Consider the following 27,772-nt stretch of genomic DNA (forward strand, 5'->3'; position numbering starts at 1 on the left):
CTTGAATTTATCAGGAAATCCAATTAAAAAAATAGAAATCGAAGATCTGGCATCAATGTGTTCTCTCAAAGAGCTCATCGTGGCCAAAAATGTCTTTGATTATCAAGGGCGCGGTTGCCTCATAATCGACAAACTGCTATACAACTGGAATATCAAAGTGAGTTTAAAGAATTTTGGTCATATTCCGTAAGTTTCACCACAGACTGCAAGACTATGTACACTTTTTTTTTTTTTTTTTTTTTTTTTTTTTTTTTTACGAAAATTCACATCAGCAAAACTTAGCGTGCTAGATTATACATAGCTATATTTCGAGCTATTTTTAAAAACATTATGATAAAATATAACAAAATTCAGGTATACCTTGTCTTAATTTGTTTTTGTCCATATCCAGGATTGGATAATGTATAAGAATTCCTTAGAGTAAACCCTATAATGCCCTAACGGCTCTTATGACAAAGGCGTAGTTTTCGCGAGATTACGTTTTTATTTTTTTTTCTAATAATTTGCTTGGGTTTAGTCTAGGGTTTTAACTTGATAAATATGTAAGGTTGATGTACTTGCTATTCGTAATTCAAATACGTAATAGTTTTATATACAAAATACTGTTTCATATGGAAAAAAAAAAAAAATACAATTTAAAATGAGGCATTTAATCTTTTTTATGGCTTTCTTGTGCATTACAAGATTTTTTTGCACACCAAGATTATTTATATAATATATATTGAGTTTCTATAATTTTTTTACTTTTATTTTGATTTGAAAGATATGATGTTAAGCAATGAAAATGAAATACTTATTTTTTATGTAAATAAAATTTTTGACAGTCAACCAAATAACGTATTAAAATGTGAGGGACTTGAAATTATGTACAAAAGTCACTCTGTAGTTTTTTAGTACAAATATTTACAAGTGAAGCTCTACACAGTTAACTGATATTATTATTATCGCAACGTTCTTGTAAAATTTTTGTTACATTGTGTAAAAATTTTGAATAAAACATTGTTTTTTTGTATAAAATATTTTTTACATTTAAAAATAAGAAACGACCTAACAATGTAAAAAATACGGCGAACGCTATTATTCTGATGCTTATAAAGCCCGTCTTTTGGAACAAGCTTAAAATTTGAATTTCGCGCCAGTCTGGTGGTGGTGTGCCGTTTGTTCCAAAATAAGCTATACTTTTGTGATTATGTTGGAACATACCAACTTGGAAACCTTGAGTAGAAAAACATCCCCAGGTTATCCCTAGCCTTAGCCTCAAAAGCCCGGAGAGGAGGAAAGTGTCGCATACGAGGCAGCGAAATGCGGCGGCTGCATCAGGGAACAGTCTAACCAAGTAGTTTCGAGTTCCGGCGTTTTAGGTTCGATAGAATAATACCTAGTACCTATTATTTCAATTCAGGTCGCCGTCGCCCTGATAGCTCTCGTAGTGTGCATATGGTGTGTGCGACAATTTTCTTCACTGAGAATTTGAGAAACGAAACTCCGGTGTCTTTGTCCACATTCACAATCGACTCGACACTCGACACGCGCGTGTATACCCTGCAAGGGCGTAGAAAAGAGAGAAGAGATAGATAGAGCCCAGGCCAAGCATATTGAGCTTTGCGGCTTGCCGGCTTGCTGCTGTGGTGCTGTTGTGCCGTAGCACGCACGCGTGTGTCTTTTCGAGCGGGTGTCCTCCTTGTGCCTTCGGGCTACTCCTGAGAGAGAGTAGCCGGTACGTGTATTTATGTATCAGTGAGTGCGTGTGTAATAATTCGGAGGAGACGACACGCAGTGAGGACAAAAGTTTCGACGACTACGAGGAGGCTACCACAAAGAGGCGGAGGTGAGGATGCTGCAGAAGGGAGCCCCGAGCGGCATCACCGCCGCCGCCGGTAGCGTCCCCCTCCTGCCCCGCGCACTCGGGCTCCATCGTAGTCCACGTTTTCATCTCTGAGTCTGTCATCGTCACCCTTTTTGCCCTTGCCCATAGTTTTCGGTGGTTTCGTTTTTTTCTTGGTGCTCTCTCGCGGGTGGCCCCGTTCGTCCACGTAAGTTACTACCGGGTTGTGTGTATTATAAAACAGCATTACCAAAAAGAAGAAACGAGCAAGAGAAAATACAACGTCGACGACATAACCGCGAATACACACACATGCGCACGCGCGTGTAATTACAATTTTTGCAATGAAATTTCGCCCAGTGTTAAATAGATAAATCTAATGTGTCTTGTTGTCGTGATGTCGTGATACTCGTGATCCTGTCTTATGTACGTGCACGTATACGTGAGTTCCTGTGGGCACCAAGGAGACGAAGCTGTCGGGCTGTACTTGTAGCTGCCAAGCCGAAAAAACCGGATGTAAGGTGAGTACCTCTCCTTCTGTAGATAGTATACTTAAGCATGCTCGAGAAGGTGGAGAAAAAAACGAAAAGTTTCTCGTTCCGCTCTACCGACTAAGATTACTAGGCAGTACAGTAGGGCTCTATCCCGTAGGCACCAAGTAACCTATCTATGCTCATATTGGAGTGGTGATAGATACTTACACGCGTTCGGTCTGCTCGCGCGCTTACGAGAGGGTTCAATGGGGACGCTCCTCTGCCTCTCCTTTGCACGTTATTTATATTTACTTATGTGTATACATAATATGCGCGAGCATAAATAAAGGTCGTCTCCTCTGGTCTCCTTGCAAGGGAGACTCGGCTGCACCTATACCTATTATACCCTTGCTTACACCCAACAGCATGCACGTCGAGGTTGCGTGGAGGCAGCAACGTATACCCATCTCTCCCCTTAAAGACATGCACGCTGTGTTTGTGCTTCCGTTCCCCTTCTTGTTTTCCCCCTTTTTTTTACTCTGCCCTTCACGCTCTCATCCTTCGACAGCCTCTAGCTGTTACTCAATGCACAAAAGTCAGTCCAAGTGTGCAGCCAGTGCAGCAAAACGTCGATATACTTACCCTACCTTCTTCTACTTACGATGAACGGCAACTCTTGCGTTTGGCCGCGCGCGTGTATATGTACGTGTATGTGTATGTGTGTAAGTTAAAGATCTCCAAATTTGGCTTTTAAATTGTAAGAGAGCTTTTGTTGATATTGATTGTTTTGATCAATCAAACAATTTACATTGTACTCACTTTTAATCCTTGAGCCCAGTCAGAAGATTCTTTTGCTCCGAAATTTTCTCGTGGCGCTTTTCATGCCGTGTCGTCACCAATACAATTGTACACACACACACACACACACACACACACACACACGAAATCTCTCAATACATAGGTGATAGGTGTATTACCTAATAAAAAGCCGGTCTCTCGCGAGAAAGGAGAAATGTATATAGTACGTATGGATTTAACACACATGTGTATGTGTGTGATATCGTACTAGCTAATAGCGATACCGCGATACGGCGATACCGACGGCGGCTGTGGCGGCGCCACGAACCACGGCGTAATCGCGGGTTGCGGGTTATTCACGACGACTTGTGAGACGTGTCCCTTCGAGGTCGTATTTTCATGACAGTACCTAATGACTATAATATATTCTTAATTATTAACCGCATATGTATTTCGGAAGATTTTTCCTCGCCTATTTCACTCTAAAAATAGTCCCTCACGGTCATTATACCCTATTTACTTACTCTTTTAATGCATCACCTGTAAAAACCGGAGTACAACCCTAAGTCAAACTACTTTTTGAACTTTAATTCATGTCAAATGAGAACGGTAAACGACAAATATTTGAACCAAAATATAAGCAGACTGTTATAAAGAGGAGCCCTGATAAGTTAAAATAAATTCTTATCTGAGTGCCTGCTTGTTGGATTACTAAACAGGTACTTGCAAGGAGATTGTCAATTGCAAATGAAAGTAACCAAAAAAAAGAAGCAACGTAAAAAAAACTACAAAAATGGAGAGCAAAGTCCAGGGGAGTAAACGATAAGGCCGGAACAATGAGAACGTGCAATATGCATGTAGTACCTTCTTGAATAGAAAAACATACATTATGCGGAATCGCCTGACTAGAATGTTGATTAATACTAGTTCAGTTTTTTTGTACGGGACCTGATCCGGTCCCGAATGTGTTCACCTGACCTTCGGTTACTTGTCCAGGACCTGATCAGGAATCCTGAAATAAACTGTACAGATACCACATGATTATTGAGTTTTGTGTGTGAATATTAACTTAAAATCTCACTAGTTTTCGACTTCTTTTTTTTTTAATATTTCATCCGAAAAGTGATGTTCGAATAGTTTTTGTTCTTGCGTCCAACAAAAAAACGTATACAGAGAGAATCGGAGGATAATTTTAAACGTTTTGAACCGACTCCCTTTCAGAGTTGATGTACCTATACAGATAAGTAGTACAAAAATTGACTAAAAGTCACCTAATTACACGTCGCGTCGCTTGACCCGGTACTTATCACACGCGCACTCGATCCGGACCTAATCAGGCCCAGTTGATTGCCCCGGTCGTGCCTTAAGTGATATCTCGTATTTCCATTTGAGATAATCCTTCAATACACACACGTACTGTTTCTATATATAGAAAACATTCGCGCGCAGACTCTCGAGGTCGTTTGGTGGGCGCGCGAGCGCGAAGCGCGAACACGCGTTATTGCACGGCGGCAACGGAGATACACTTATATACTTATTTACGTAAATGTATTGAACGCAAGATGAGGAGAAGAAAACACTGAGCGAGCTCCGATAACGTCCAGCAGCAGACTGAACTGATGATGATGATGATGATGATGATCTCGTTGTTGCAAAACGCGCGGATGCTGCAGCTGCAGCAGCCTGATTATTTTTTTTAATATCATCATCAGCGTCGTTAAATCGGAGCAAACTACAAACGCAGAGAAACCACCCGCGTCACGAACGCGCGTAAAAAAAGCCTTGTAGTGATGTGGCTCTCTGATGCTTTCTCTCTCTCTCTCTCTCTCTCGTTCTCCCGGATTGGGGTTTTGTTTATTTCGGATCGATTCGTGGGCGGGGGAGTGGGGCACGATGACACACGTAAAGAAAAAGAGACCACCGCAGCATCAGCATGAACAGCTACGGCGGCAGCGGCCGTCGAGAGCGCGAACCGACCCGAGTTTTCCGGACGCCTCGTCGTCATCGTCGTCGTCGTCGTCGTCGTCGACGATCCTGTAGATTTTGCACTTAACTATATATATATATATACATGTACATATGTACATAATTAACCTAGCGAACGAGCGAACGATTAACCACCGACTTTGACCATCCGCACACCCATGCTGCTGCTGCTGCTGCTGCTCCGCCAGGGCTGTTCTGCTCTCAGGTACAATATATATATACCTACAATAAACAAACAAACAAGCACACACTCATACGCTCGAGGTTACGACACAATAAAAGTGTTGAAGCGCAGGGTATACGTTTTTTTGGTTTAGGGGAGAGTATTGTACATTGGCTCCTATTATTATGGGCGGAGTTCGGAAACGGGGGCGGAATTCGGGAGAGTTGAAAAAAAAAAATTGGAGTATCATAGTTATATGTATACGCGCCCTCCCTTGGTAGTGTGGGTCGTATTTGTATTGATACGTCTCGTCTGTGTGGCGCCGCCAATTCTCTCTCTGCACTTCTCCTCGTCATCGTCGAGGCGTGTTGCTGCTACTCCCCCTGCCTGCCATCAGGAGGGAGGGTTTAATACTTTACAGAAAGTAAACGTAACCGTGCACGCATATACCTATTAAAGTCCCGGACGATCGATAGACCGTGTTTTTTGCTCTCGCCCCGAGAGTCGCCACTTAACACTGTATACCTACACATATTAATTTTTTTTCTCGTCTCTCTCCCCCTTTGGTACACATCTATGTTTTATAACATACCCCAATGTTGATGTTCCCACGGTTCTCCTTTAAATTGAGTAGTTGTACCTTGTACCCCGTGGGTTCCCGAAAAAGAGTCGTAATCTGCGTTTAAATGGTCGTTCGTTATGGACAAGACGTTCAAGGTGCCGGGTAAAAGGGGTGAGTGTTATACTATTATCTGTACCCATTTTGATGTACACGTATTTGTTATACTCACTGGGGCGAGAGTAAAAAAGAGATTGAGTACTTACTTCCCCCTTATTTCACAAAATGATGTCTGGAATGATGTGCAGGTGGGTGGGTGGGTGGATATATGTAAGTACGGTAGACAATGTGTGTGTGCCGCTAAACCGCATGACCACGTGGGTACTACATAATGTAAGCACTGCTGCCATGAATGCGCGCAATATATCTATATATTCCTCTATGAGGGCAGAGGAGAGACAGAGGGTTTCTTCCGCCTCGTGCAGTGTCAGCAGTAGACTTTTAAAGTATACATATATGATACACGTGCGTGCATGTGTTTGTTTTTCTCCTAAATTCTTCTCTTTTTTTCGCAGTTATTTAAATGCCGTACTTGGAACGTTATTCCTAACTTTTTCCAATTACTTATTTAAGTATTTGCTATTTTGATACATGCAGAGTGCTGAGTGTACATTTGTAGGATGGGCTCGCTGTCATTTATCAGTAATTTCGGAGTTAAATCCATATTTAAATGTTACAATTTGTTGATTATTGTTGTTATTGTGTCAAACACACCATTAAGGTTTTTAACAATCATTTTTTTCGAATAGTTCACCTCCATATGAGACCATGTTTAAATGTTCCTTAAATTTGTATTTGATTCAGTAATTACTTTTTTATATACTTCTTAACAATCATTTTCAAGAAAATTAACAAAAATTTCAAAACGTAATGAAACAATGGAAATGAAGATATCAAACATCACAATTGATTTAATATGTTTTATTAAAGTATCTTTTATTGATTTCTCAAAAGGAATATTTCTCCCTAAAGTAGAGCACTGAATTATCATGCAAGAGATATGTTGCAATATTTATTATTTGTAACGATTGCATCATAGAAAACTATAAGCACACAATGAAAAAGTTACTGCAGTTTTATATGTAACACCTATATTACACTTAATTCTTAACTCTATAACTTTCTAATTTTAAAGCTACTTTTCCAGAATATGTTGTTGGTCTACATTTTAACGAGTATGTATGGACAAAAATAAACGATCAACAAAGCTGTTGCGACTTTCTCACTTGTTGCTAGAATTTCTGGATTTTATATCACACCAAAATCTTTTATTCAAACATTAAAATAATCAATAATTGAACTTGGATGATGTTGCGTGTAAGTAGGAGTACACATGAAGACGCATAAAAACAGATCAAAAATAAATGTCGTGTACTTACATATTACTCAATGATGAATAATGGGCTGTTTAAATATAACATCCTTTGAGTAGCTCAAGTTGGAATAGTAATCCAATGCTCAGAGAATATAAATGAGAAAGAGATAGCTGCAATGGCGATCCCAAAAAGACTATATGCAAAATAAGAAAAAAAAAACAATTTTTTGTGATGCTTGCTGTTGCAGGTAAGATAGGCCAAGGGGTTGCCTATCAGTGTTTCATCGCTCGAAGGTGACTGAAAAGCCAGGAACTGTGGCTAGTTCAAATAAGCTGACAAAAACGTCAGACGAGATGCCTGCAGTGAGCGTGTGCGACCCGCTGGCCAGGGCTATGCACCACAACCTGGACGTAGCCGGTCAGTCTAAATCGTCAGATGACCTGAACATCACTGGCCTGACAGGAGGTGCCTCGCGCATACTGTGCTCCGAGCTTGACTATGAAGAGACCGATAACTATAGGCAGACCGTCCAAGACCACCTGAAAAACAAGTACATAGTCCTCAGTCTGCCCAAGCAGGAGAACAGCTCCTCTGGGGACAAGACGACGACAACGGACGTCGGAGCTGGCAGTAGCAGCAGCGGTGGTACGAAGACGACTGGTTCAGCCAAGGAGCCGAGGCTACCTGAGCCCAAAGTCGTGCTCTATGCGCCCGATAGAATTAGCCTTGGCTGGGCCAAGGACTTCCCCGTCGGTGCGGGCATGTTAAACGTTGGCAACACGTGTTACCTCAACAGCACGCTACAAGCCCTCTTTCACGTGCCTGCCCTCGTCAATTGGCTCCTAACCGACACTCATCATAAAAGCAAGTGCAGCGAAGGAATCGGTAATGACGTATATACATGTTTTTTCATTTTAATGTACGTTTTTTTGTGGCAGGCATGGCGTATAATGACGGTGTTGCTGGTAGTTATTTTTATTTGTGTAAATATATGTGTAATCCTAACGATTGCGTTATAACAACGTATACCCTGCACACATGTATGTAACCACACTCATATTTTGCACTAAATAGTTTTTTTGGTTGAAAATATTAATATGGAGTATCATCAAGTTTTACTGCATTGACAGTTTTCCAATTTTTACGGCACACTCACATCATCCATGTCTGCTTTTAATTTGCAAGCTTGTAGTTACCTGTAACTAATAATATTTGTATGTTCTATTGGAAACAACAGACAGACATCGTTTTATTTCAGATGGAGCTGGTGAGTGCCTTACGTGTGCAGTGGCAAAGACTTTAACTGCCAGTCATCAAAAGTCTGGCGAAGTAATCAGGCCTTTTCTCGTTTATGATAAACTTAAAAGTGAGTCAACGATCGCCATGTAATTTTTAAACGCAACAATAACACTCAAGCGTTATGTTACTTCATTTTCAGTTATTTGTCGAACATTGGTACACGGACAGCAAGAAGATGCCCACGAATTTTTACGATATCTTTTAGAAGGCATGGAAAAGGCTTACTTGTCGAGACACAAGGCCACTAAATTAGATAGTTATTCGAAAGAAACTACTCCTATTAATCAAATTTTCGGAGGCTATATTAGAACCGAGGTCAAATGCCTTCAGTGCGGTCACATTTCTACTACTTTTCAACATTTTCAGGTACAAAATGAAACAAAGAATCACCCGTGCATTACATGGAACGATTGTTTTAACTTGCTAAAATTAAATTTTGTAGGATCTTCTGTTGGATATTCGAAAAGCCAACACTCTCGACGAAGCCCTCGCTGGTTACTTCGGTCGGGAAATGCTCGACAACAACGACTACAAATGCGAATCGTGCAAGCGGCGCGTACCTGCCTGCAAGCAGTTCACCCTCGAGCGACCGCCGAAAGTGTTGTGTGTACAGCTGAAGCGTTTTAGCGTAATGGGGGGAAAGATTTCGCGTCACGTAAGTTTCAAGCAGACCATCGACATGGGTCCTCACATAAGGCGTAAACCGGGTGAGCCCATAAGCAAGGTCATCTACAAGCTCACCTCGATGGTCACTCACATGGGTCCTTCTGTCAATTGTGGACACTACACTGCCATTGCACAAGTGTCCTCGGGCAAATTTTTCTCTTTCGATGATTCTAGCGTAAGTATAGCCCGCTTATGAATATACATCTATGTATAATTTCTGTTTTGTTTTTTTGGTTGCGGGACATCCCCAGATAATAGAAAAAAAAAAAAAAAAGAAAAAAAATTTATTTTTCATTTTGCTGTACGTATTTGTTGTGTATACTTGTAACATATGTAACTGTAGAAGAAGAAAAAAATTATCACACGTCATTAAATAATAAATCCCCATTTATTGAAATAACAACCAAGAAGCATCACCAAAATACTAACAAGTTTCTTATTATGCTAATCAGGTTCGCCAAGTTAGCCTGAATAGTGTGACGAGCACCAACGCTTACATAATGATCTTCGAGATGGAGCCGTCCTCCATCGCGAACGGCCAAGCCCTAAACAGTCAGTTGAGCAGCTCGAAAGGCGAGATACCGCTATCAAAATCGCCGTCGTCAGGTCTGTCGTCCTACTCGCACTCAAACGGCGTGTCGAGTAGCAAGCTGCTGGATCACGGCTCCGGCAGTTTAAGCAGAGCTCTGACCCCGTCAAGAAACGGCGAGGGCAGTTCCTCGTCGTCGTTATCGGCATCCACGAGATTAGCGCTCAGCTCTAGGCCCCTATCGTCGTACACGTCGTCCTATGGTTCTCGCTCGCTCACGCGGGACAGCAGCTTAAACAGAATCACCTCAACGCCACCTTCACCTCCACTGACGTCTCTGTCGCACCTCACATTGCCGCTCAGTAGCAGCGTGAGGCGCAGCTATCATCTCAGTTCGCAGCCGTCGTCTTCTTACTTGGAGAAGAATAGGTTCGCATCGCGGAGATTATATTATTAGATCCACATGTTTTATCTCTGGTTTTTTTTTCCTCTTGTTTGAATTGTAATTAGTAACTTATACAAAAATAAACAGTGTGATGACATTAAAACGTTTAAATCATGCGTTCGTCATTTCTGAAAAACTGAAATATAAAAGAAAAAAAGAAACAAAAACACAAAAAAAAATGGTCCAATCGAATGTTCAACTCTGGATGGCATAACTACATTTTTTCGTGCTCTCTCTCTCTCTCTCTCTCTCTCTCTCTATAAATATATATACATAAGGCATGTGTATTTGTATTCCTTCTAAAAATAACTTTGGCTGAATTTCAGACTGAACGAGACGTCAAAAAGCGGTAAACTGGTCGACTACGACGGCGACTCGAGCGAAGACGAGGACAAGACCAGTCACAGTACCTTGAAAAAGTTCCGGGATGAGCAGGAGCCCCAAAAGTTCTCTGGAAACAACGGTTCGTCCTCACCAAGGTCGTCAAATAAGTCAAACGGTAACTCCCACGCGTACTCACCACGGCGCGCTGCCTCGAGATCGCCCACAAGCAGTAACCACAACGGCAACAATCACCATCACAACTACGCGCCCTCGAACGGCATGGACTCGGTGTCGGCAAACGGCAACGGCAATCGCAACGGCCGCAGTAGTAGCAGTAATGGCTCATCATCGCGAGGTTCTTCGCCCAAAAATGGCATTAACAACGGTAAAGCAGAGCACTCCAATGGCTCATCTGATAAATCTAAGGATAAGTGGCACTCGTCGAAGTCGCGAACGAATTCTCCAGACAGGAAGACTTATGCAAAGACCTCGGCTGGTCTTAACAAGGGTTGGCAAGTCAGTAAGGAGAGCTCGCCGCCTTCGTCTACCGCTACGGCGAATGGATGGTTAGTCTCTGACAATTTATCGTAAGTCATGTTTATTGTGTTTTATTTTCGTTTTTGTGCTTGGCACGTGGAAAAGAGGAGTATCGTGAGTATTATTATTATTATTATTATTATTATTATTATTATTATTATTATTATTATCATTAATATCATTATTACTTCACTTGTCACGCTATCTCAAGTTCAGTTGACTTTGACATTTATCAAACATGCAGTATCTAGCATCATGTAGATTTTGTGAATTACATAATAGCTTAACTTAGTCAATAATGTTTCATTGATATTTTTTGTCATGTGATTGCACATAAATATTTGTTAACCATTTTTTTTTAATTTTTTTTTTTTTTTATTATCTTCATTATAAAATTTAGTCTTGCACTGATGTTTTTTAAAATTTTTTTTAACATTATTCCTCTTTTCTATCAACATCGTCAATTCTCAACACTGATTGGACATTGTCTTGTTAAAAGTTTTAAAAGTACAATTTTGTCTATATACGAAAAAAAATTTAATTTCGTAGTAGATACTTATCAATTTTTTCCAAAAAATCGTACAAACATTTCTATTTTACAAAAAAATCATTTTTTTTCTTCAGGGATGATTCACATAGCTGTAGCAGTAGATCAAATAATCGTTCAATGACCCCCAACACAGCAGATTCGAGAAGTTACAACGGAAATAATCGTTCTGAAGGTACATCTCATTTACAGAAAACATCATTGTATGGCTATGGAAACATGGGGGGTAAGGATTATACTTTATTTTATAACATCAAATTTTTACACTAAAATTATCTTTTTAATGGCAACAGATGTTGTAACACTTATACTCATAAATTATGCGTAAAACTAAAGTTAACTTGATAATTTACAGTGTTAAGTTGGGACGGTGGAAAAGCACGCTTGGACAGGGAAATCGACTCTGATCGGCGACAAGAAATCGTGAAGCGCAGATATGATGACGATGATGACGAGTATGATCGGGGCCGTACGAAAAAGATTAAAGTCCATCACAATGATCACAATAATCGGGGTAACGATTCCAGATACAACCGATTCCAAGAGTTCGAGAACAACAAGTGGAAGTATCCCAACAGTAATAATAACAATAATTACTACCGGTACAATAATCAGTCGTACCATCGACCGCGGCACGGTGGCAATCACAATAGGTCGAATCACAGTCGTCGTTTCAACCACAATAAATCGAGAAGTCACTGGCGCAGATAGGAGAGCACATTAACGACGACCACGTCGATGATAATTATGATAAAAGCCATGGAGTGAATCCAGCGCTTTGACCTGTGTTATACACTCTTTTATAGTTAAGTTGCGGAGTTTGGTAGTCGATGACGACGGTGACGACGACGATAAGATGAAACGCTATTATAGAAGATAATGTTTAAGAATACATTATGTAAGGGATGCAAAACTGAAAGAGAACGAAAAAGTAAAACTCGAGAGGATATAGAGCTACGTTAAGCAAAACAAAAGGTCACGTGGCTTTCTACGAGTATGCGTTGCGTTAAAGAACGATTGAAATGCTCGAAAGCCTGTGGAACACTAGATGGATGATACGGTTTCGAGCTCCGTTGTACTTGAATTATTTTTAATCTACTGTTCTATTTTTATGTATAATTTTTCACTGGCAAATTTAGTTTTTGCTCCCTCTAGGTAATTATATATATTTTAACTAGCCAGAATTGGTAATGTAAGACACGAAAAGCAAATTTGTTTTTAACGATACCTTCAGTTATTCGTGAACGATTACCTCGTAAGTAACGAAGAACTTTGCATTTTTTGCATTTGAGTTACGTATTAGTCTGTAGTAAATAAGGGTCAGTACGACTTCTTTGATATATAAATAGTCAGATATAACGTATGTAAAATAAAACACAATGTGAATGATATATTACCTTCTATTAAAACATTGAAAAAAATTTTATTTACTACAGTAATTATCTTATGATCTCTGTAATGGAATAATTGCGAAAGTTTAATATGTATTCGCGCTGATTTTTAGCGGTCTTCAGCGAAATACTTTATTGAGTTTAAAGAAACTACTCTACCGTTGTAACAAAAACACGAAGGACCGTATGTGTTAATGATTCATTATTACACAAACGTTTTCATTCGTTTTTCTCGTGTGACGACGTACAAGAGAAAAAGAAAAAAAAGATTGATTTGCTCGCAGCATTTTGGTATGTAATACTTGTGCCGATATATGTACGTACTTTCATTTGTTCGCGTGAACACGCGGATGATGAAAAAAAAAAATAATAATAATAATAAGAAAAAAAAAGAATAAGTAAATATTTTAAAACAACATAGACTGCACTAGTATAATAACTCTAGAAAAATTAACAGTTTTTCAAGTTACAAGTAGTGAAAGAACTTTCAGAAAGAGAACAAGAAAACGAACGGGAGAACAACATTTTACATGGTATTTTTTTTTACTCATGAACAAACTTGCGTGCGCGCACTGACAGCGTAAATTATTGACATTAAGTGTTTAGTTTACTCGGAAATATATGATGAAAAATCCAGAAATAATCGATATCGAAAATGATGTACAGTTACATTAACTGTGAGATATACATTTTTTAAATCCATAGACTTTCTTTATTTTAATGCTGACAAAAGATGAATTTTCCTATACTGCTTTTTCAATGGTTTTTGCAGCTGAGCCTTTTCATTCAAGTGTTTAAAAAATCAATTTTAACAAACATCAAGCGGAACTATTGGAAACACAGAAGACTGCCTAACTTGCAAAATAAACCCGTCAGTGTTAAATTTAAATATTGTCTTGTTATTTACTTAATGTTTTATCTCTATGTTTAAATACCTTAAGACCGTACTAATGGCTAGCCAAATATCTGTATGAACAATGTTTTTTTGTATATGGCGTTATAATGACTTTGAACTTTACATTAGTGCTTACCTTTACATGTGGTTCAATACTATTCTATGCAAGAGGATTCTTACACTCAACTAAGTTTAATTATAGGTACGCGAGAGCCTGATATGTACGTCAACACATCGCGGTTCCGTCCTGCGAGAAAGAATAGAAAATAAGTAAAGAAAAGCTTGGTAACATACAGTGGCTTGTCACTATATTTAAATATAATGACGAAACTCGCCGAGCTACAGTGATCTTGCGATGTAATGATTCTCTTTTCTTTTCTCTTTCAAGAATAAAGATGGTATTCCATACCAAAAGTAGAGTACAATAAGCTTGTCAACTTTCGATGCAAACGTTGAACATTAGTCGATTTCTTTAACAAAAGAATACTTGTTTGTTTGATAGTAGGAGAGAAAAAGAGCTTAAATAGCTTTTTGGAAAATTTTGTCACTGACTTTCAAAACTTGTCAATGCTGTAAATACTTGACTGTGTGTTAATGTGAGTTTTGAATGATTGATGAAAACTACAACATTCTAGTAAACTTTTACTAGACATGCGTTTTTTGCCTACTTCTAGTGATATCTTGGAAAAAAAAAAAAAAAAAAAAAAAAAGATTTAACAATTAATCAGCGATTTTTGTACATTGAATTAAATGAGTATAATTTGTGCAAGCATACTTGATCGTAAGTTTTAAGTCCTTAAATTTTGTACATAGAAATTTGAAAAATAGATAATCATTCCTCTAAAAAACTAATAGTTATTTTTTTCAATATTCGCCAAGTGTAAAAAAAACATATACCACTGTAAAAAAAAGTTTTTTTAATAAATCTGTCATTAAACAGAAAACAGTCCTCATAGGATTGACTTACGCCAAACACGTGTGTACACACTTAAACGACAGTCTAAGATTTTACTAAGTGAAAATCCTGCATTTCGTTGAACAACGAAAGTGTAAAGTGAGTCTTGTATAAGTACATATTAACACTTCTGAGTTCTTAAAAGTTTTCCAAACTCCTGCAGTAAAAAGAAGAAAAAAAATACATATTTCGGATGACTCGAATTAATATATTATCTTCTCTCGTCCCCATTACAGTTACCGCAATTGTTGATACTTTATTTATTACTAGTATGACAATTTTAATTTTTTGTTTGTGTAGGTGTTCCAATTTTTTTATAACTTAGTTTCCCAAAGACGCCAATTTTTTGGTTTAATTTATAATTTTTTTTTTTTTCTCTTTTTTTCATTTCCCGTGTAGTGTGAATAAATTATTTCTAATTTTTTTTATTTGCTTAGCTTTTTGAAGCATATACATGTATAAATATATAGATTTGTTTTTCTCAATAAATATAGCTTAAAAATTTTTTGATGGTGCAAAAATGATATTTTTCATTGACGTTTTCCGACATATAATTTGATTTCAATTTTTCTAATTTTTTTAAAGTGCAATTTTTCATTTCTTCCAATAATTTTAATGCCTAGAAACGAGTTTAAATAAAAGATATTTTTCGCAATTTATTTATCTCGTTTTTACCGCTTTTTTCTTCCAAATTTGTATACTATAGTTTTTGTATGATAGTATTTGACAAGAGAATAATCCTAATCTGAAGAAGAGACGCATTGCTAAAAGAGTTAAAAGGGAGGAGGTGACGATCCAGTCTAATAGCTTGCGTAATAATTATTAAAATTAACAAGTCAATAAAAAATGCGATGACGTAAGAGTATTATGATAAAATTGTGTTTCGGTGGTAGTGCGAATCAAGGAGACAAAGCTATAGTGTAAAATCGACCGAGAGAGAAAAAAAACTGTAATGATAAATATGCCATTTGTAATAACCACGCACGTACATTACGCGTGTGTCGTTCGAAATATAACATTACTTAAATGACAAAAATAATATGATACAAAAGTAGAAGCGCTGAATAAGTGGAATACTCGTCAAGAAAATTATTTGCGTGTATTGTGTATAGACATAGGCAGAAATTTTTTTTTTTAAGAAAAAATGCAAAACCGACTAAGTGCATCAAAATGTGTGTATAAATTTTGCAGCAAATTTTTTATACATGTATTTAATTGATGATGTATAAAGCAGAAAGAACACGAAAAAATATCCCCCGTCATTAATCGATTTTGTTTGGAAAAAATTTTTTTTTTATTAACTCGCCAAATGAAACACCTGTAATTCATTATCTTCCTCGACATTTGTTTCACTATATCACCCACCGTTTTGTAATTTTTTTTCCTTTTTGTTTTGATTTTTTCTTTTTTTTACGTTTGCACCTGCATGTTTGTTGTATATTTTGTATTTATTTAAATCAAGATAGAAACTAAGAACGAATGAGTGTTTTACTTTGCTAATAATCTTTGAACATTAATAGCTATTGTAAGGAGGAATGTAATCTGTAATAATCTAGTAGATGAGAAAAACGTGTTGTTAAGGATTTACCTTGCAAATGGTATAGACAAAATGAATTGGAAATTATTATTGGAATTATTTCCAACGCAAACTTAACTCAATATTTTTATAAATACGAGACATTAAAACATTAATAAAAATAATTATGAAATTTCAAACATGGAACTTTGTTTATTTCCTTGGTAACCCAAAGACAAATTTTCTAACAGTTAGCTTATAGTATTAGATAAGTGGATTTCAAAAAACAATGCAACTATACAATAAAGACATCTAAAACAAGTTTTTCACTTTGATAAAATAGCTTTACTTACAATTTTAGAATACATTTTAATAATGAATTATGTAACATGAAGGAAACTGAAACCTGTTTCATCACTAAAGAGTGAGATAGCTTTAATTAACACTTGATTTTTTTTACATCGTGCATGGATAAATTTACAAATATCTACAGTACGTATACAAATGTACAAATGGCTGAGTGGTAAGATGCAACATTGACTTAGATTTGGCTTGATAAACTTTTTAATGGAATAACTTGAGTTGTAACGTCATTTCTGACTAGACTATAAAACGTCGTCCAAGTCAGGCCAAGGAACTGGTGGTGCTAGTCTTAATTCACTAAATTTGTTCCGCATAAATGCTGGAGGCTCCAGTCTTCTTTCCTGTAAAAAATACAATAATTTTTTAGAAGTCGTGTTGATTCTATAGTTTTTGAAGTAAGTTGAAATATTTGAAAAATTAAGGTTAATAAAAATCTGTAATACCCTGGAATTTGTACTTTTAGGTGCAGGAGGCACAAAGTCAGTAACAGGATGCGCCCAACCTTTTGTTCTTTGACATTCGTAACAAGCTTTTGGTTCTTTAAGACATTCTGTATGATATGAATGATTACAACTAAATATCACAACGTAATCTGCAGTACTGGCTAAAGACTTCTTGCAGACTTGACAAATTAACGAATTGCCGGCACGCGCTTTACTAGCTTCCCTGAGCCGCAAAGAATATTAATTAGTCTAACTATAGGATTAATCATAGAGAATAACTAAGTCAATATCTTTAAACAGTAATAATCATTGAGTTACTTACTTGAGGGTTTTTTTTAAAGCTTCATGCAGTTCGAGACTGACCAGCCTCGCCGTAGTTTCTACAAGCACCTGTTCGTACCCCGTTTGGGTTAAAACACTGGTCAACAATTGCCTCACATCTCCCATCGTACCTCCGGTACACAAAGGTTGCTTTAAAATGTGCTCCAAAACGCTCGACAGAGCAGTCGTACCGCTAAGTGCTTGTAAAATTACTTTCAATAGTTTTTCGCCCAACAGTTTTTTATCTAAAAGTAAGAATTTACTATAATGAAATATACTTTGATAACAATGTTTTTATTAACTACACTTTCGTACTTTCACCTTACTTTTTTCATCATCGTTGGAAAATCGTTGCAAGTTCAGTACCGCATTAACAAGTGGTAGCCAATCAAGTATGCCCGCTGATCTTCTGCACATGCTGGACAATTGTGACGTTACTTGAATGGCGTTATCTTCCTTTGATTCATCTTGTGTACTCTGAAAAAAAAAAAAAAAAAAAAAAAGGAGAGAATGTAGATATAACAATAAACTGCTTTTTTTTGCTTAATTCACTTTGAAACAGACCATACAGAGTATTGTATTTGGCTACGTATAAGTTCACATCATTTCTTACCACACTAGTTATCTCATTAAGTTGACCAAGCAGAAGATCAAAGGCATCCTGATAGTTACCCGATTGCTCGAGAAGCAGAGCTTGCGCGTCCCTGCGATTCACTTCCTGCACAATTTGCTGAACGCGTTCTGGCTGACACCCGTGAGACTCTTGGAGATGTCTCATGACCTAGATCATTTAAAAACATGTTTTATTTATTCTTGTTTAAAGAAAAAAAAAATTAAATTAAGCTGGTCACTAAAGCTTACCCTATCAGGTTCAATATCGCACATGAGTTGTAGAAACCTCTCCAGAGCTAACTGCGGTAGCTCTGGTTTTGCAATGTTATTCGAACTTGGTTTATCAGTCTCCTCTTTACTTTTATCATTAACAACTCTTTGCTCTGGCTCCTTGTTATCCGCGCAGCCAAATAACGCGGATAAGAGTGCGTATTCATATTTTGGCTCGTCCTTGAGGCACTCCAAAATATTGCTAATCTGATCAGGTAAACGAGAAACAATAACGCCAGCAAAACCAGATACATCGATATTTACAAGGTCACTCGCGTGCATCTTGGCAATGTCATCGATTTGTATAGTTGGCAGTTGCTGAAGCAGTGGTATCACTTCGGAATGTCGTGCAGGATCGGCTATCATGCATTCGCAGACTGATTCCCAATCGCCTCGGTTCGAGTGTAACTGTTCCAAAACATGCAAGCTGCAAAAAAATCGATAGTAATTTAGTTGAGGCAAACGACTCGCTAAATACGAAAGCTTTTCAGTACAAACAATAAAAATATCACAGAAACCTACAAATTAGCTCTGCGCATCAAATCCAGGAGTTTCGTTTCTGGAATGCCACCCAGCTTGTTGTTGTGCAAAAGTTTGAGAATGGCACTTTCTCGTCTCGTCTTGTGATTATCACTCGTTTCAATGCACAACATTTCAATGACCTTGTGCAAAGAACTCGATTCAAGATTTACGGTGCACTCGACAACCTCATCCACGATGAATGCTAGGACAAATATTTTTTGCTCATCTGTCAAGCAATCCAAATTCTCAGAACCAAGAGGCGTATTCGCTGTGACGATGTTAAAGAGAATGTCAACGATCCGTTGTCGCTGTCGCAGACCCATCTCTGACGTGAACTCAGGTTCTTGAAAGGCCATCGCCAAAGCGTCAAGAAAGCCCTTAGCATCAAATCTATCAGTCAAAACGAGAATTACATTTTACCAGAAACAAATGTAGCGTAAAAAAAAAGAAAAAAAAAGTTAAACAAACCTCAACAAAGTCCTGAGATAAGGATACTGTCGTTCAACGTCGCTTGCACGGCTCGAGTGTATCGACAACAAAGCCCTAAGAACGTCGGCTTTGACTTTGCGCGGCAATCCTTCTGGCAACTCGCTTTTACGTGGAAACTGCCGACCCGTTAAACAACAACTGGCATAGACGAGGAGTGCATTGCCAAGATTGATGCAATCCCAGGGCTGTTCGCTGGTGGAATTGTCAATTAAATGTTTCTGCAACACTGGCACCAGTTGGTGTATTGGTGCCGTGTAGTCGGCCAGAGCCGCCGTCTGTAAATGTATCAGCGCTTCCCACAAACCACGTTCGTCACAAATTTTAGTCACCTGTTAATTCGATGGTCGTCATCAATTGAAGAATCATCACTGATTTTTTGAACACGAAATACTCACTTGATGAAAGTCGAGACAATCAACGTTCAGGAGAATGATGATAGCCTGCAACGAATCCAGCCGGTCCTCTTGATTATAAAGCGCAACCAATTGCTGAGCTATAAAAGGTGGTAGCTGAGGCGACAGACTGCCATCCATCAGTGGGGATTCAAGGGCACGCAGATACGCCGCCCTCAAACCTTCGGATTCGGATACCAGATCCCAAAGTTTGCCAAACAGGAGCTCGGTACACTCGAGCTGTATGCAATACTCGACGCAAGTCGAGACAATCTCGAGCTCGACATTGCTGTTGCCATTTGCCTCGGCTCCTACAACGCTCGCTTGAGGCAGCTCTTCCATAAAGCGCAACAATACCTGACACACCTTATCTTGAACTATTTGCTTGCGTCGCTGCTTCGAGCCGTGTAATCCGACCACAGCTTTTCCCTTATCGCGATAGAAGTCAAGTCCAAGCTCCAACGCTTCCCGGTATCGCTTCTGCGGGTATTTAGGATTCGCGTGAAATTATTTATATGACGAAAAACAAAAAAAAAAAATTAAACGAGCAAACTCACGTGTTTGTTACCTGCAGTGTTAAATGCCTCAATCTCTCGGTCCAAGTTCTCACGCAAATCGTGTGCAAGCTTTTCATTCCAAGCAGCAAGAGCGACGAGCCGAAATTCACCACCGTGTTGTAGCAAGCTCGTTCACCGGCCAAGGCCATGGCTTTAGACACGTTGCCGCCCGTGGAAAGACCCTTAAAGTGACTGGAAGCGTATGACAAACTAACGTTGCTGACATCCAGCGTCTCGAGGTTTTCTTGGCTTCGCACGTCAAGTAAATGCATCTTTTCCTGTATATCCAGCACAGCTAAGGAATGCGAGTTCATCCAGCGTAGACAGCTCATAGTATACGTCAAAACAATGCGCCGCAAGGGTATCAAGCGCACTCGCATCCCTGCCTCGCTGCATACCTTGTTATGTAAAAAATGATTTTTTCTTTTATTTATTTTTCCGTGATTGGATAATATACTTGAGCGACGATGCTTACCTGATAAAAGTTTACGACGTTGTCTCTGCCGAGTGCGAGCACGGGATCGATGATTCTCGTAGCATTGACTGACCTAATTGCCACCAATTGCCAAGCGACCTGTGGTGGAGCTATAGCCATGCCGCTCAAGGGATGCGTTAAAACGACGCGCATCCTGGGACGAATGCACACGACGAGGACCTTGGATAACGTAGCCATCGCGACGAGCGTATAATTTTTTAAGGGATGGACAGGTAGTTCATTCAACAGCAAAGGTTCCAGGGTACAAACTTCCCCTCTAGAACCGCTAAATAAGCATTTGCTATCGCAACCTCTCATACCCATTGTTCTTGTGAAGGTCAGTTCAAACACTGAACCACCACTGTCGCTGCATAGAGCTAACTTTGGAGAATCTGTAAACTGTAAATCAAAAGAGAAGGCAAGGATGAAAAAAAGTTCAATGTTTCAAGTGTTATTGGATTCAAAGTCATGAGAATTACCTTGACATGCAGAACAGCAGTTCCTGGAGGATGAACGTCTGTAAGAGTTCTAAGTATTTTGCCATCTGAGCTGTCAATCATGAGGATGTATCCTTTGGCAAAGCCTGCCAGAACTCTTGTCCCATCATGATTAAAACCGAGAGCTGAAATGGAGCCTTGGTGCTTTGTATCTCTGTAACACCACCTTAAAGTTTGTCCAGAATCAAAGCCCAGTACTAGCCCGTGACTGGTTCCAATGGCTATCATATTCAAGCCAGCTGCTACAGCACTTGCTAGACCAGCATTGATTTTTTCCTGTTTTCAATAAAATCATAGTATTATTCAATACATTTCACATACCAACAAATGTTGGTACTAAAAAAAAAAAAAAAAAAAAAAAAAAATTTTACACAACTAGTATTTTAAAAGTAAGGATGAATAAGCCCGTACAGCAGAACAATCAACACTTACACTAGCAGAAGCAATCTGGGCACAGCATCCCTTCAACATGAGATGCCTGAGAATAACTCCAGAATGAGGTGGTTGGCGTGACTTTGGTCTACTTGGCGAATTGAGAGACAACAAACTACCCACGCTGACGGTCTCACTGGTGGACAATTTCTCAAGAGAGGGTGCACCCATGTCATCGTCTGTCCCAGACAGAGAGCCACAGTCAGGCTCTGCCAGTATGCTCTCCAGTGAAGGAAGCTTGTCCACAGCAGGAATCGCGTACTCGGCATCGTCCAGCTTTAAACAACAGAGTTTTATGTGTGACTGATGTTATCTGTCAAACAACAAAACTACTCCTTTGCAAATTGCAATAGCAATAACTCACCTCCTCGATCTCCAGATTCAAAAGTTCGACAGTCAGGTTTTCCTGGGAGCCAACGTCCGAGTTCGATCCGTTTTCCTCGGCCATATTTCGATGCTACCTTATCCCTCACGGAGCAGCTTCTTCAGCTTCCTGACAATCGCTGCTATGCAATAAGCATAGTAAACAGTAAAAAAACTGGAGTTATCCTGAGTCGCTGCTGGACTGCATCAGTGATCAAAGCATGGTGTTAGGGGGTGGGTGTGAATGATAATACTCTATATCATCACCACCACAGCTATATCTGCGGATCTGCTGCTGATGCTGGCTGCCGGCGTTGGTGTATAGGAACACCGATCCATGATTACACACTGCAAAAGTGCACTAGCCTTATACATACTGATTCATTTGGAATGTTTACGTTGTTTATGTATGCATATGTATCACAATCTCATACAATTTCACAATATCACACAAATTAGGCTAAAGCAGACTTGCGATTGGTTGGAGCAATGGAATTGACACTTTCATATATTCACACATGCACTCTGTGTTGCTAAACATTAAACAATAAATTAATTGTTTTAACTCTTTGGGTTGCTAAGTAAGTAAATATAAATGAATACATTCCAATACTTATAATCAAATTTGAGAATAACGCCAGAACGCATTGCAAATTGCAATACGCCCAGTCGCAGTCGCCCACTGGTCCACTGCACACAAATTTAACAATCCACACACACACACACACATTTAGAGCAGAAGCAGACGCCACTAAAGTCAGAATTGAATTGAGCAACAACAATTAGCGCAATGGGACTTAAAAAAACTCTCAGTGTAATTAGTACTCTCAAAAGCCGAGGTAACCATCAAGAAAGAAATGGTAGTAACACTCCGGGTGCTCGCACGTTGAAATACGCTTTCTCTCTTTCACTTGCTCCATATCGTTCCATTTTTCTGCAGTATGATTCAAGAAGAAATACGTCATCTTCAGGTACGTATACAGTTTTGTCAATATATTTTACACCATACATATTGCATACACCCAGCACACATTTTGTCTAAAGATTTCTTGTAGATTTCTTCTCCATAGGCGGCGGATGTCCATCTGTCTGCAACTGGTCACTGCGGTCAGTGGCCGCGGTTGACGCTTTCGATTTTTTATTTTATTACGGCAAATCCTGCTATTTATCGCAACTAGTGTACATTATTTCTTATTCCTTGTTTTTAGTCCGTGTTGCGTTTTCGTTTGTCTATTGACACAAATTTTCTGTTGTTAATTTTCTCAATCTAACCTATTACGCGACTTCACACTGTGCAATTGTGTACACAAGAGTTTCACGCAACTTTTGACAAATAAGTACTGCTGTTAGCTGCACATCTACCTACACTAATCAGCATGATCTAACTTCTAGATGGCTGATACCAAGGCAAAGGAGCTAAAGGCAGCTGCACCCACAGCTTAGCCTAAAAAAAGGTTGGCAAGCCCAGGAACTGCAGTTTGGGAAATGGAATCTACAGGTTCAGTAGAACTCGCATGTTCCACAAAAAAGCTATCTATACGTTTCTCGACAAGAAGACACCCTAGAAGGTAAACTCCACATATATAACATTTTTAATCTAAATAAATGTTTGAAGACCTTTTAGACAAGTTGTTTTGCAGTTCTTTATTGAAACTTTGTTTGTACAGGTTGTCCCCGAGAAGCTCAGCACAGTCGTCAAGGCTATCGGTGGTGAGAAAAATGGAGACACCAGGGCTGTTTTGCTTGAAAAGAGGAAGGCAAATTATCAATCACAGATTTTATCATGTCTCACCCACCTGAAAAATTACTTCAAGGATCACAAAGGACACCTTCAAGTAAACTGTACTGAAAGAACTGATTTTATTTTTTTTTTCTTATAAACATAAGGGCAATTGTCTTCATCTTGTAACTAGTAAGATAATCGTCGTTGTATAGTTTTCTTAATATGGTACAGTCAAAGTCAATAGTTTTAAGTGCTTTTTGATTTTAAAGTATACCTAATATCTCTTGTTCACCAGTGTTTTTTGAATTAATTCTAATTGTTCACATCTAATGATTTTTTTTTTTTTTTTCACTTTAGGGCCTTTGAAAATAAATGCCTGCCAATCAAATCTTCACTATCACTACATTCACAAAACTTGATCTTAGCGACTTTAAAGTCCCTAAGCACATGAAGGATAGTTACTTTAAGAAAAAGCGTAAAAAGATAGATGCTGTGGAAACTTTGATGAAGAACAATGGACCAATAAAATAAGTCATGTAATCTTATGTTTAAGTGATAGTTATAAAACTATAACGACAGTAATTAAAAAAAAAAAAGAATCAGATACATTAAATGTACACGTTGGCAGCTTCACAGAAATAATTATCCTCTAGTGTATTAATTTCGAAAAAAAATATTAAGCAACTTACTCCTAAAAAATAAAAAAAATGGTTCCTAGAAATAAAGAAATTGCCATTGATGAGAATGCAGAAGATGAAAATTCTCTGGTTGGATGCAATGATTAGTGACCGTAATTTGAGTACTCTTAAACCTATAGATAAACATTTGGGTTGTCAAACTCAAAGTGGAAGTTTTCCTTGGTTTTCCGTGATGTAGTCTTGAGATCTAGAATGTCAGGCTGGGGACTGCTTCACTAACTCCCTGTGTGAAAAAGCAGATCAGAAAGGTTTGACCAATCAAGGGACTTCTTTCAAGCTAAAGGAGCCCTCTGGTTAATAAAAACTTTCTAATCCGTCTTTCTCAGTAGTGACTCAAGTTAGTGAATCAGGACCCTGTGGAGAGAGTGAGAGCCGAAAGGTGTGCCTTTGGCTACAATAATGGCCAATGGGCCATCTAGCGATGGTTAAGCTGCGGTGCTACGGTGGGCGTTTCGACTTGCGACTTTTCAAGTTGCGAACACTACACCGGCATCCTTTGGAGTTTGCAGTTCGCACAGTTCCATTAGCACTTCCAGATCTTCTAGTTCCAGTCAATTGACCGCAGGCGGTACAGGCAGTCCTTTAGTTTTTCTGCAGTTACATCGTGGCATGTCATTGTAAAAGTTCGTTTTACGCAAGAAGATTGACGCTCGCGTTTTTTTATAGTCAAGACAAATCTCTATTATATATTAGTTTAAAATACGGTTCGATGGTAAATAGTGTAGCTAATTTGAAGGTAGATGTGTCGCGTGCATACTTGAACTTCAATTTCGGTACGTAGCGTTTTTATACTTTATAATTCGTATTTATTATGTTAAGTATAGGCTTAACGCAATATTAATATAATTTTTAAATACGTTCCATATGACGTTTTGTTGTAGAATAATTGACAACAGAAAGTTTAAGTAAGAGAAAAAAATACTTTTCGCGATTTGAGAACGTTTTTTTTTTTATTTCACTACTTGCTGAAGTGTTTTCACACTAACTGGAAGTTTAATCATCCGGCTGCGGGGCATTACAACGGCCATCATCATAATGTCAGTCACAAGTAAGTTATTTAGAAATTTTACGTTTTACGTTTCAAATTTGATTTTAAAGATTTTCCCATTCATGAAATTTGAATTTTCTCAAGCATATTTCCAACAACACAGAATTTACAACTTTTCGAAGTTAAACTTAAATCACGCACGCGCTCGGAAAAGTACTGCTTAGAGAGAGAAACGGCTGCTTACATTTATAGTTTTATTGCTCTCATGGGATTAATACAAGCATATTTCGATTGTTTACATTTATTATGCCCCAAGCATGTGTATTTTTGAAAAGACTAAACTCAACAACGACGAAGAAGTTCATCGTTATTTTAACGGTTCTTTTACGAATTTAAAATGGGCCCTTTAAATGATAAAATTGCGCGTCACACAAAAACGTGTGCAAGGCTCAGTGTCAAATGAATCTATATGAATACGAAAGGATTCTGCTTGCCTTGATTTTTTTCAAATTTGTGATTTTTTTTATCTAAGCACTTTTTTTCAGAGATGAGTTTAATACTTCTTGGTATTAGCTTAATAATTCTTCAAGCCGAATCAAGGTGTAGGCATGTAAGAAAAAAAGGTTCCTTAAGAGCTGACTGTTTTAATGAAGGATTAAAACGTATACCTGAAGATTTGAACAAAGACATTGAGGTACGTATTTCTTGAAACATGCCGCAACTATGGCATGTCTCGGTAGTTTCTCCCCCCTTTACGAGTAACGTTTCTGTTTTATCTCTTAGGTTTTGGATGCACGGCATAATACGATACCGCAATTAGCAAACGATTCAATAAGATACTACTCCTCTTTAAAAGAAATTTACCTTCAGACCACCGGCTTACTAACGATAGAGGAAGCAACATTTTCTTATTCCACACAGTTGGAAATTTTAGATTTGTCGAATAATTTCATCTCAGACATACCAATTAACATATTTTCTTTACCCAAGTTACAAAAACTATACTTAGACAACAATGAAATAACCGACACTAGTTTTGAGTCCTTAAATGTAACATCTCCTATAGAACATTTAGATTTGAGCGTCAATAAACTCACTCACATGCCACGACTGGAATTATTCCATGTCGTTCTCTTAAATTTGACTGAAAATCCAATAGAAACGATAAAAGTCGAAGAGCTGGCTACGATGTGCTCTTTGAAAGAGCTCATCGTGAGCGAAGATATTTTTAACGACAGCGGCTGTAGCTGTCACATAATCGGAAAACTGCTTTTGAAGTGGAACATGAAAGTGAGTTGAAAGAATTTTGGTAAATTACTCGATGAATTATCTTTAGGTTTTTTTTTATCTGATATACTTTTTATTATTACCTTATACAGGTAACTGTGACTGCTCCACTGAATTGTCAAGGCCAGAATGGATGCACAAACGTTGATATGTTATTTAACCACACGCTCGCCCTGCGAGAAAAATGTGAGACAAAACTGCTAGCTCAAAAAAAAATTTGGCAAAGAATAGCCAAAATGATATACTGGAGTATTGCTGTTGGGCTTGCAGTTTTTATGTTAGCCCTTGTTTTGTCTTTTTGGTTCCAAAAAAGAAAAAGTGAAACATACGAAACTAAAGAAGTTATGCCAACATCTGGTCACATGGAAGAATTATCTGATATGTAAGAGCCAGCGTGTGATTTTGACGTATTTGTGAGATAAAAAATCAACAGAAGTTTTCTTGAATAAGTTTATGATTAGATTAATAAGATATTACATGTCAAGATAGTTTTATGTGAGGAAAAACTACGTATCAAAATACCTAATGTGTATGTAAATATTTATTGACCGAAAAATAGAAGTAAAAAATTTTTGTACAAGTCGCATTTTATAGTTTTTAAATTTAAGTACAAATACTTATAAATTAAATTTTACGAAGTTGAACAATACTTTGATGCGACACGTTTATTATGACAATGACAAATAGTTTGTTTTACTATTGTATGATTTCAATTCAAGTACATTGTTTTAATTTTTTTTTTTGTTTCTCCCATTTATACATAGCATTAAATAATTAAAAAAAATTTGTTTCATTGTGTAAGAACTGAATAAAGTATTGTTTGTATAAAAAAACAAAAATAAATCGATTTGGTCAATTTCTACCTCGGCCCTTTGATCCTTGTATTTCGGATGTTACGGATTAACATACGTACTTTAAATTTTAGATAAATAGTGATTTTATCTCACTTTTTGATTTCACAAAATTTTTATTTTTTCTATGTACGTTTTGGGCCTTTCCATGCAAATGTGATAAGATCAAAGAATAATACAATTGCGGGAATGAGGGTAGTATAAG

General features: G+C 38.1%; 3 protein-coding genes and 1 long non-coding RNA gene across 12 annotated transcripts; 3 read left to right on the forward strand and 1 right to left on the reverse strand.

Annotated features, from left to right (window-relative positions):
• Positions 1-1,318: 1,318 nt before the first annotated feature.
• Positions 1,319-16,461, forward strand: scny (ubiquitin specific peptidase 36). 5 transcript variants are annotated; one of them, XM_014358455.2, is made up of 9 exons: positions 1,319-2,346; positions 7,428-8,065; positions 8,418-8,546; positions 8,619-8,845; positions 8,922-9,320; positions 9,598-10,103; positions 10,446-11,030; positions 11,605-11,753; positions 11,883-16,461. In XM_014358455.2, exons 2-9 carry the CDS (start codon positions 7,534-7,536, stop codon positions 12,236-12,238), a joined length of 2,883 nt encoding a protein of 960 aa, XP_014213941.2. In that variant the 5' UTR covers positions 1,319-2,346; positions 7,428-7,533; the 3' UTR covers positions 12,239-16,461. The 5 variants fall into 5 exon arrangements, 4 of the variants coding, with proteins under 4 accessions (XP_014213941.2, XP_089445582.1, XP_089445581.1 ...); XR_016292870.1 differs by having other exon boundaries at positions 1,320-2,346; positions 10,446-11,009; positions 11,664-11,753; positions 11,883-11,969; XM_089589456.1 differs by having other exon boundaries at positions 1,320-2,346; positions 10,446-11,009.
• A 145-nt stretch (positions 16,462-16,606) lies between these two features.
• Vps8 (vacuolar protein sorting 8) lies at positions 16,607-23,588 on the reverse strand. 5 transcript variants are annotated; one of them, XM_089589451.1, is made up of 15 exons: positions 22,634-23,588; positions 22,022-22,368; positions 21,658-21,933; positions 21,208-21,501; positions 20,729-21,127; positions 20,265-20,651; positions 19,700-20,176; positions 19,284-19,633; positions 18,816-19,205; positions 18,273-18,720; positions 18,025-18,192; positions 17,738-17,888; positions 17,413-17,656; positions 17,091-17,313; positions 16,607-16,988 (listed from the first exon to the last, which is right to left on the reverse strand). In XM_089589451.1, the coding sequence occupies exons 2-15, from the start codon at positions 22,103-22,105 to the stop codon at positions 16,890-16,892; spliced, it is 3,990 nt and encodes a 1,329-aa protein (XP_089445577.1). In that variant the 5' UTR covers positions 22,106-22,368; positions 22,634-23,588; the 3' UTR covers positions 16,607-16,889. The 5 variants fall into 5 exon arrangements, with proteins under 5 accessions (XP_089445577.1, XP_014213893.2, XP_089445578.1 ...); XM_014358407.2 differs by having other exon boundaries at positions 22,455-23,588; XM_089589452.1 differs by having other exon boundaries at positions 16,607-16,992; positions 17,083-17,313; positions 22,022-23,588.
• Positions 22,752-24,094, forward strand: LOC106643315 (uncharacterized). Its single transcript, XR_016292871.1, has 3 exons — positions 22,752-22,991; positions 23,413-23,588; positions 23,688-24,094. It is a non-coding gene; the product is annotated as an uncharacterized LOC106643315 (long non-coding RNA).
• Positions 24,095-25,311: 1,217 nt separating this feature from the next.
• Positions 25,312-27,407, forward strand: LOC106643341 (tsukushi). Its single transcript, XM_089589666.1, has 4 exons — positions 25,312-25,489; positions 25,975-26,123; positions 26,213-26,719; positions 26,809-27,407. Exons 1-4 carry the CDS (start codon positions 25,477-25,479, stop codon positions 27,100-27,102), a joined length of 963 nt encoding a protein of 320 aa, XP_089445792.1. The 5' UTR covers positions 25,312-25,476; the 3' UTR covers positions 27,103-27,407.
• Positions 27,408-27,772: the final 365 nt, after the last annotated feature.

The sequence above is a fragment of the Copidosoma floridanum genome, unplaced genomic scaffold, assembly GCF_036245765.1.
Source record: "Copidosoma floridanum isolate Cflo_tuat_1 unplaced genomic scaffold, Cflo_Japanese_pri ptg000009l, whole genome shotgun sequence".
NCBI classification, from domain to species: domain Eukaryota; kingdom Metazoa; phylum Arthropoda; class Insecta; order Hymenoptera; family Encyrtidae; genus Copidosoma; species Copidosoma floridanum.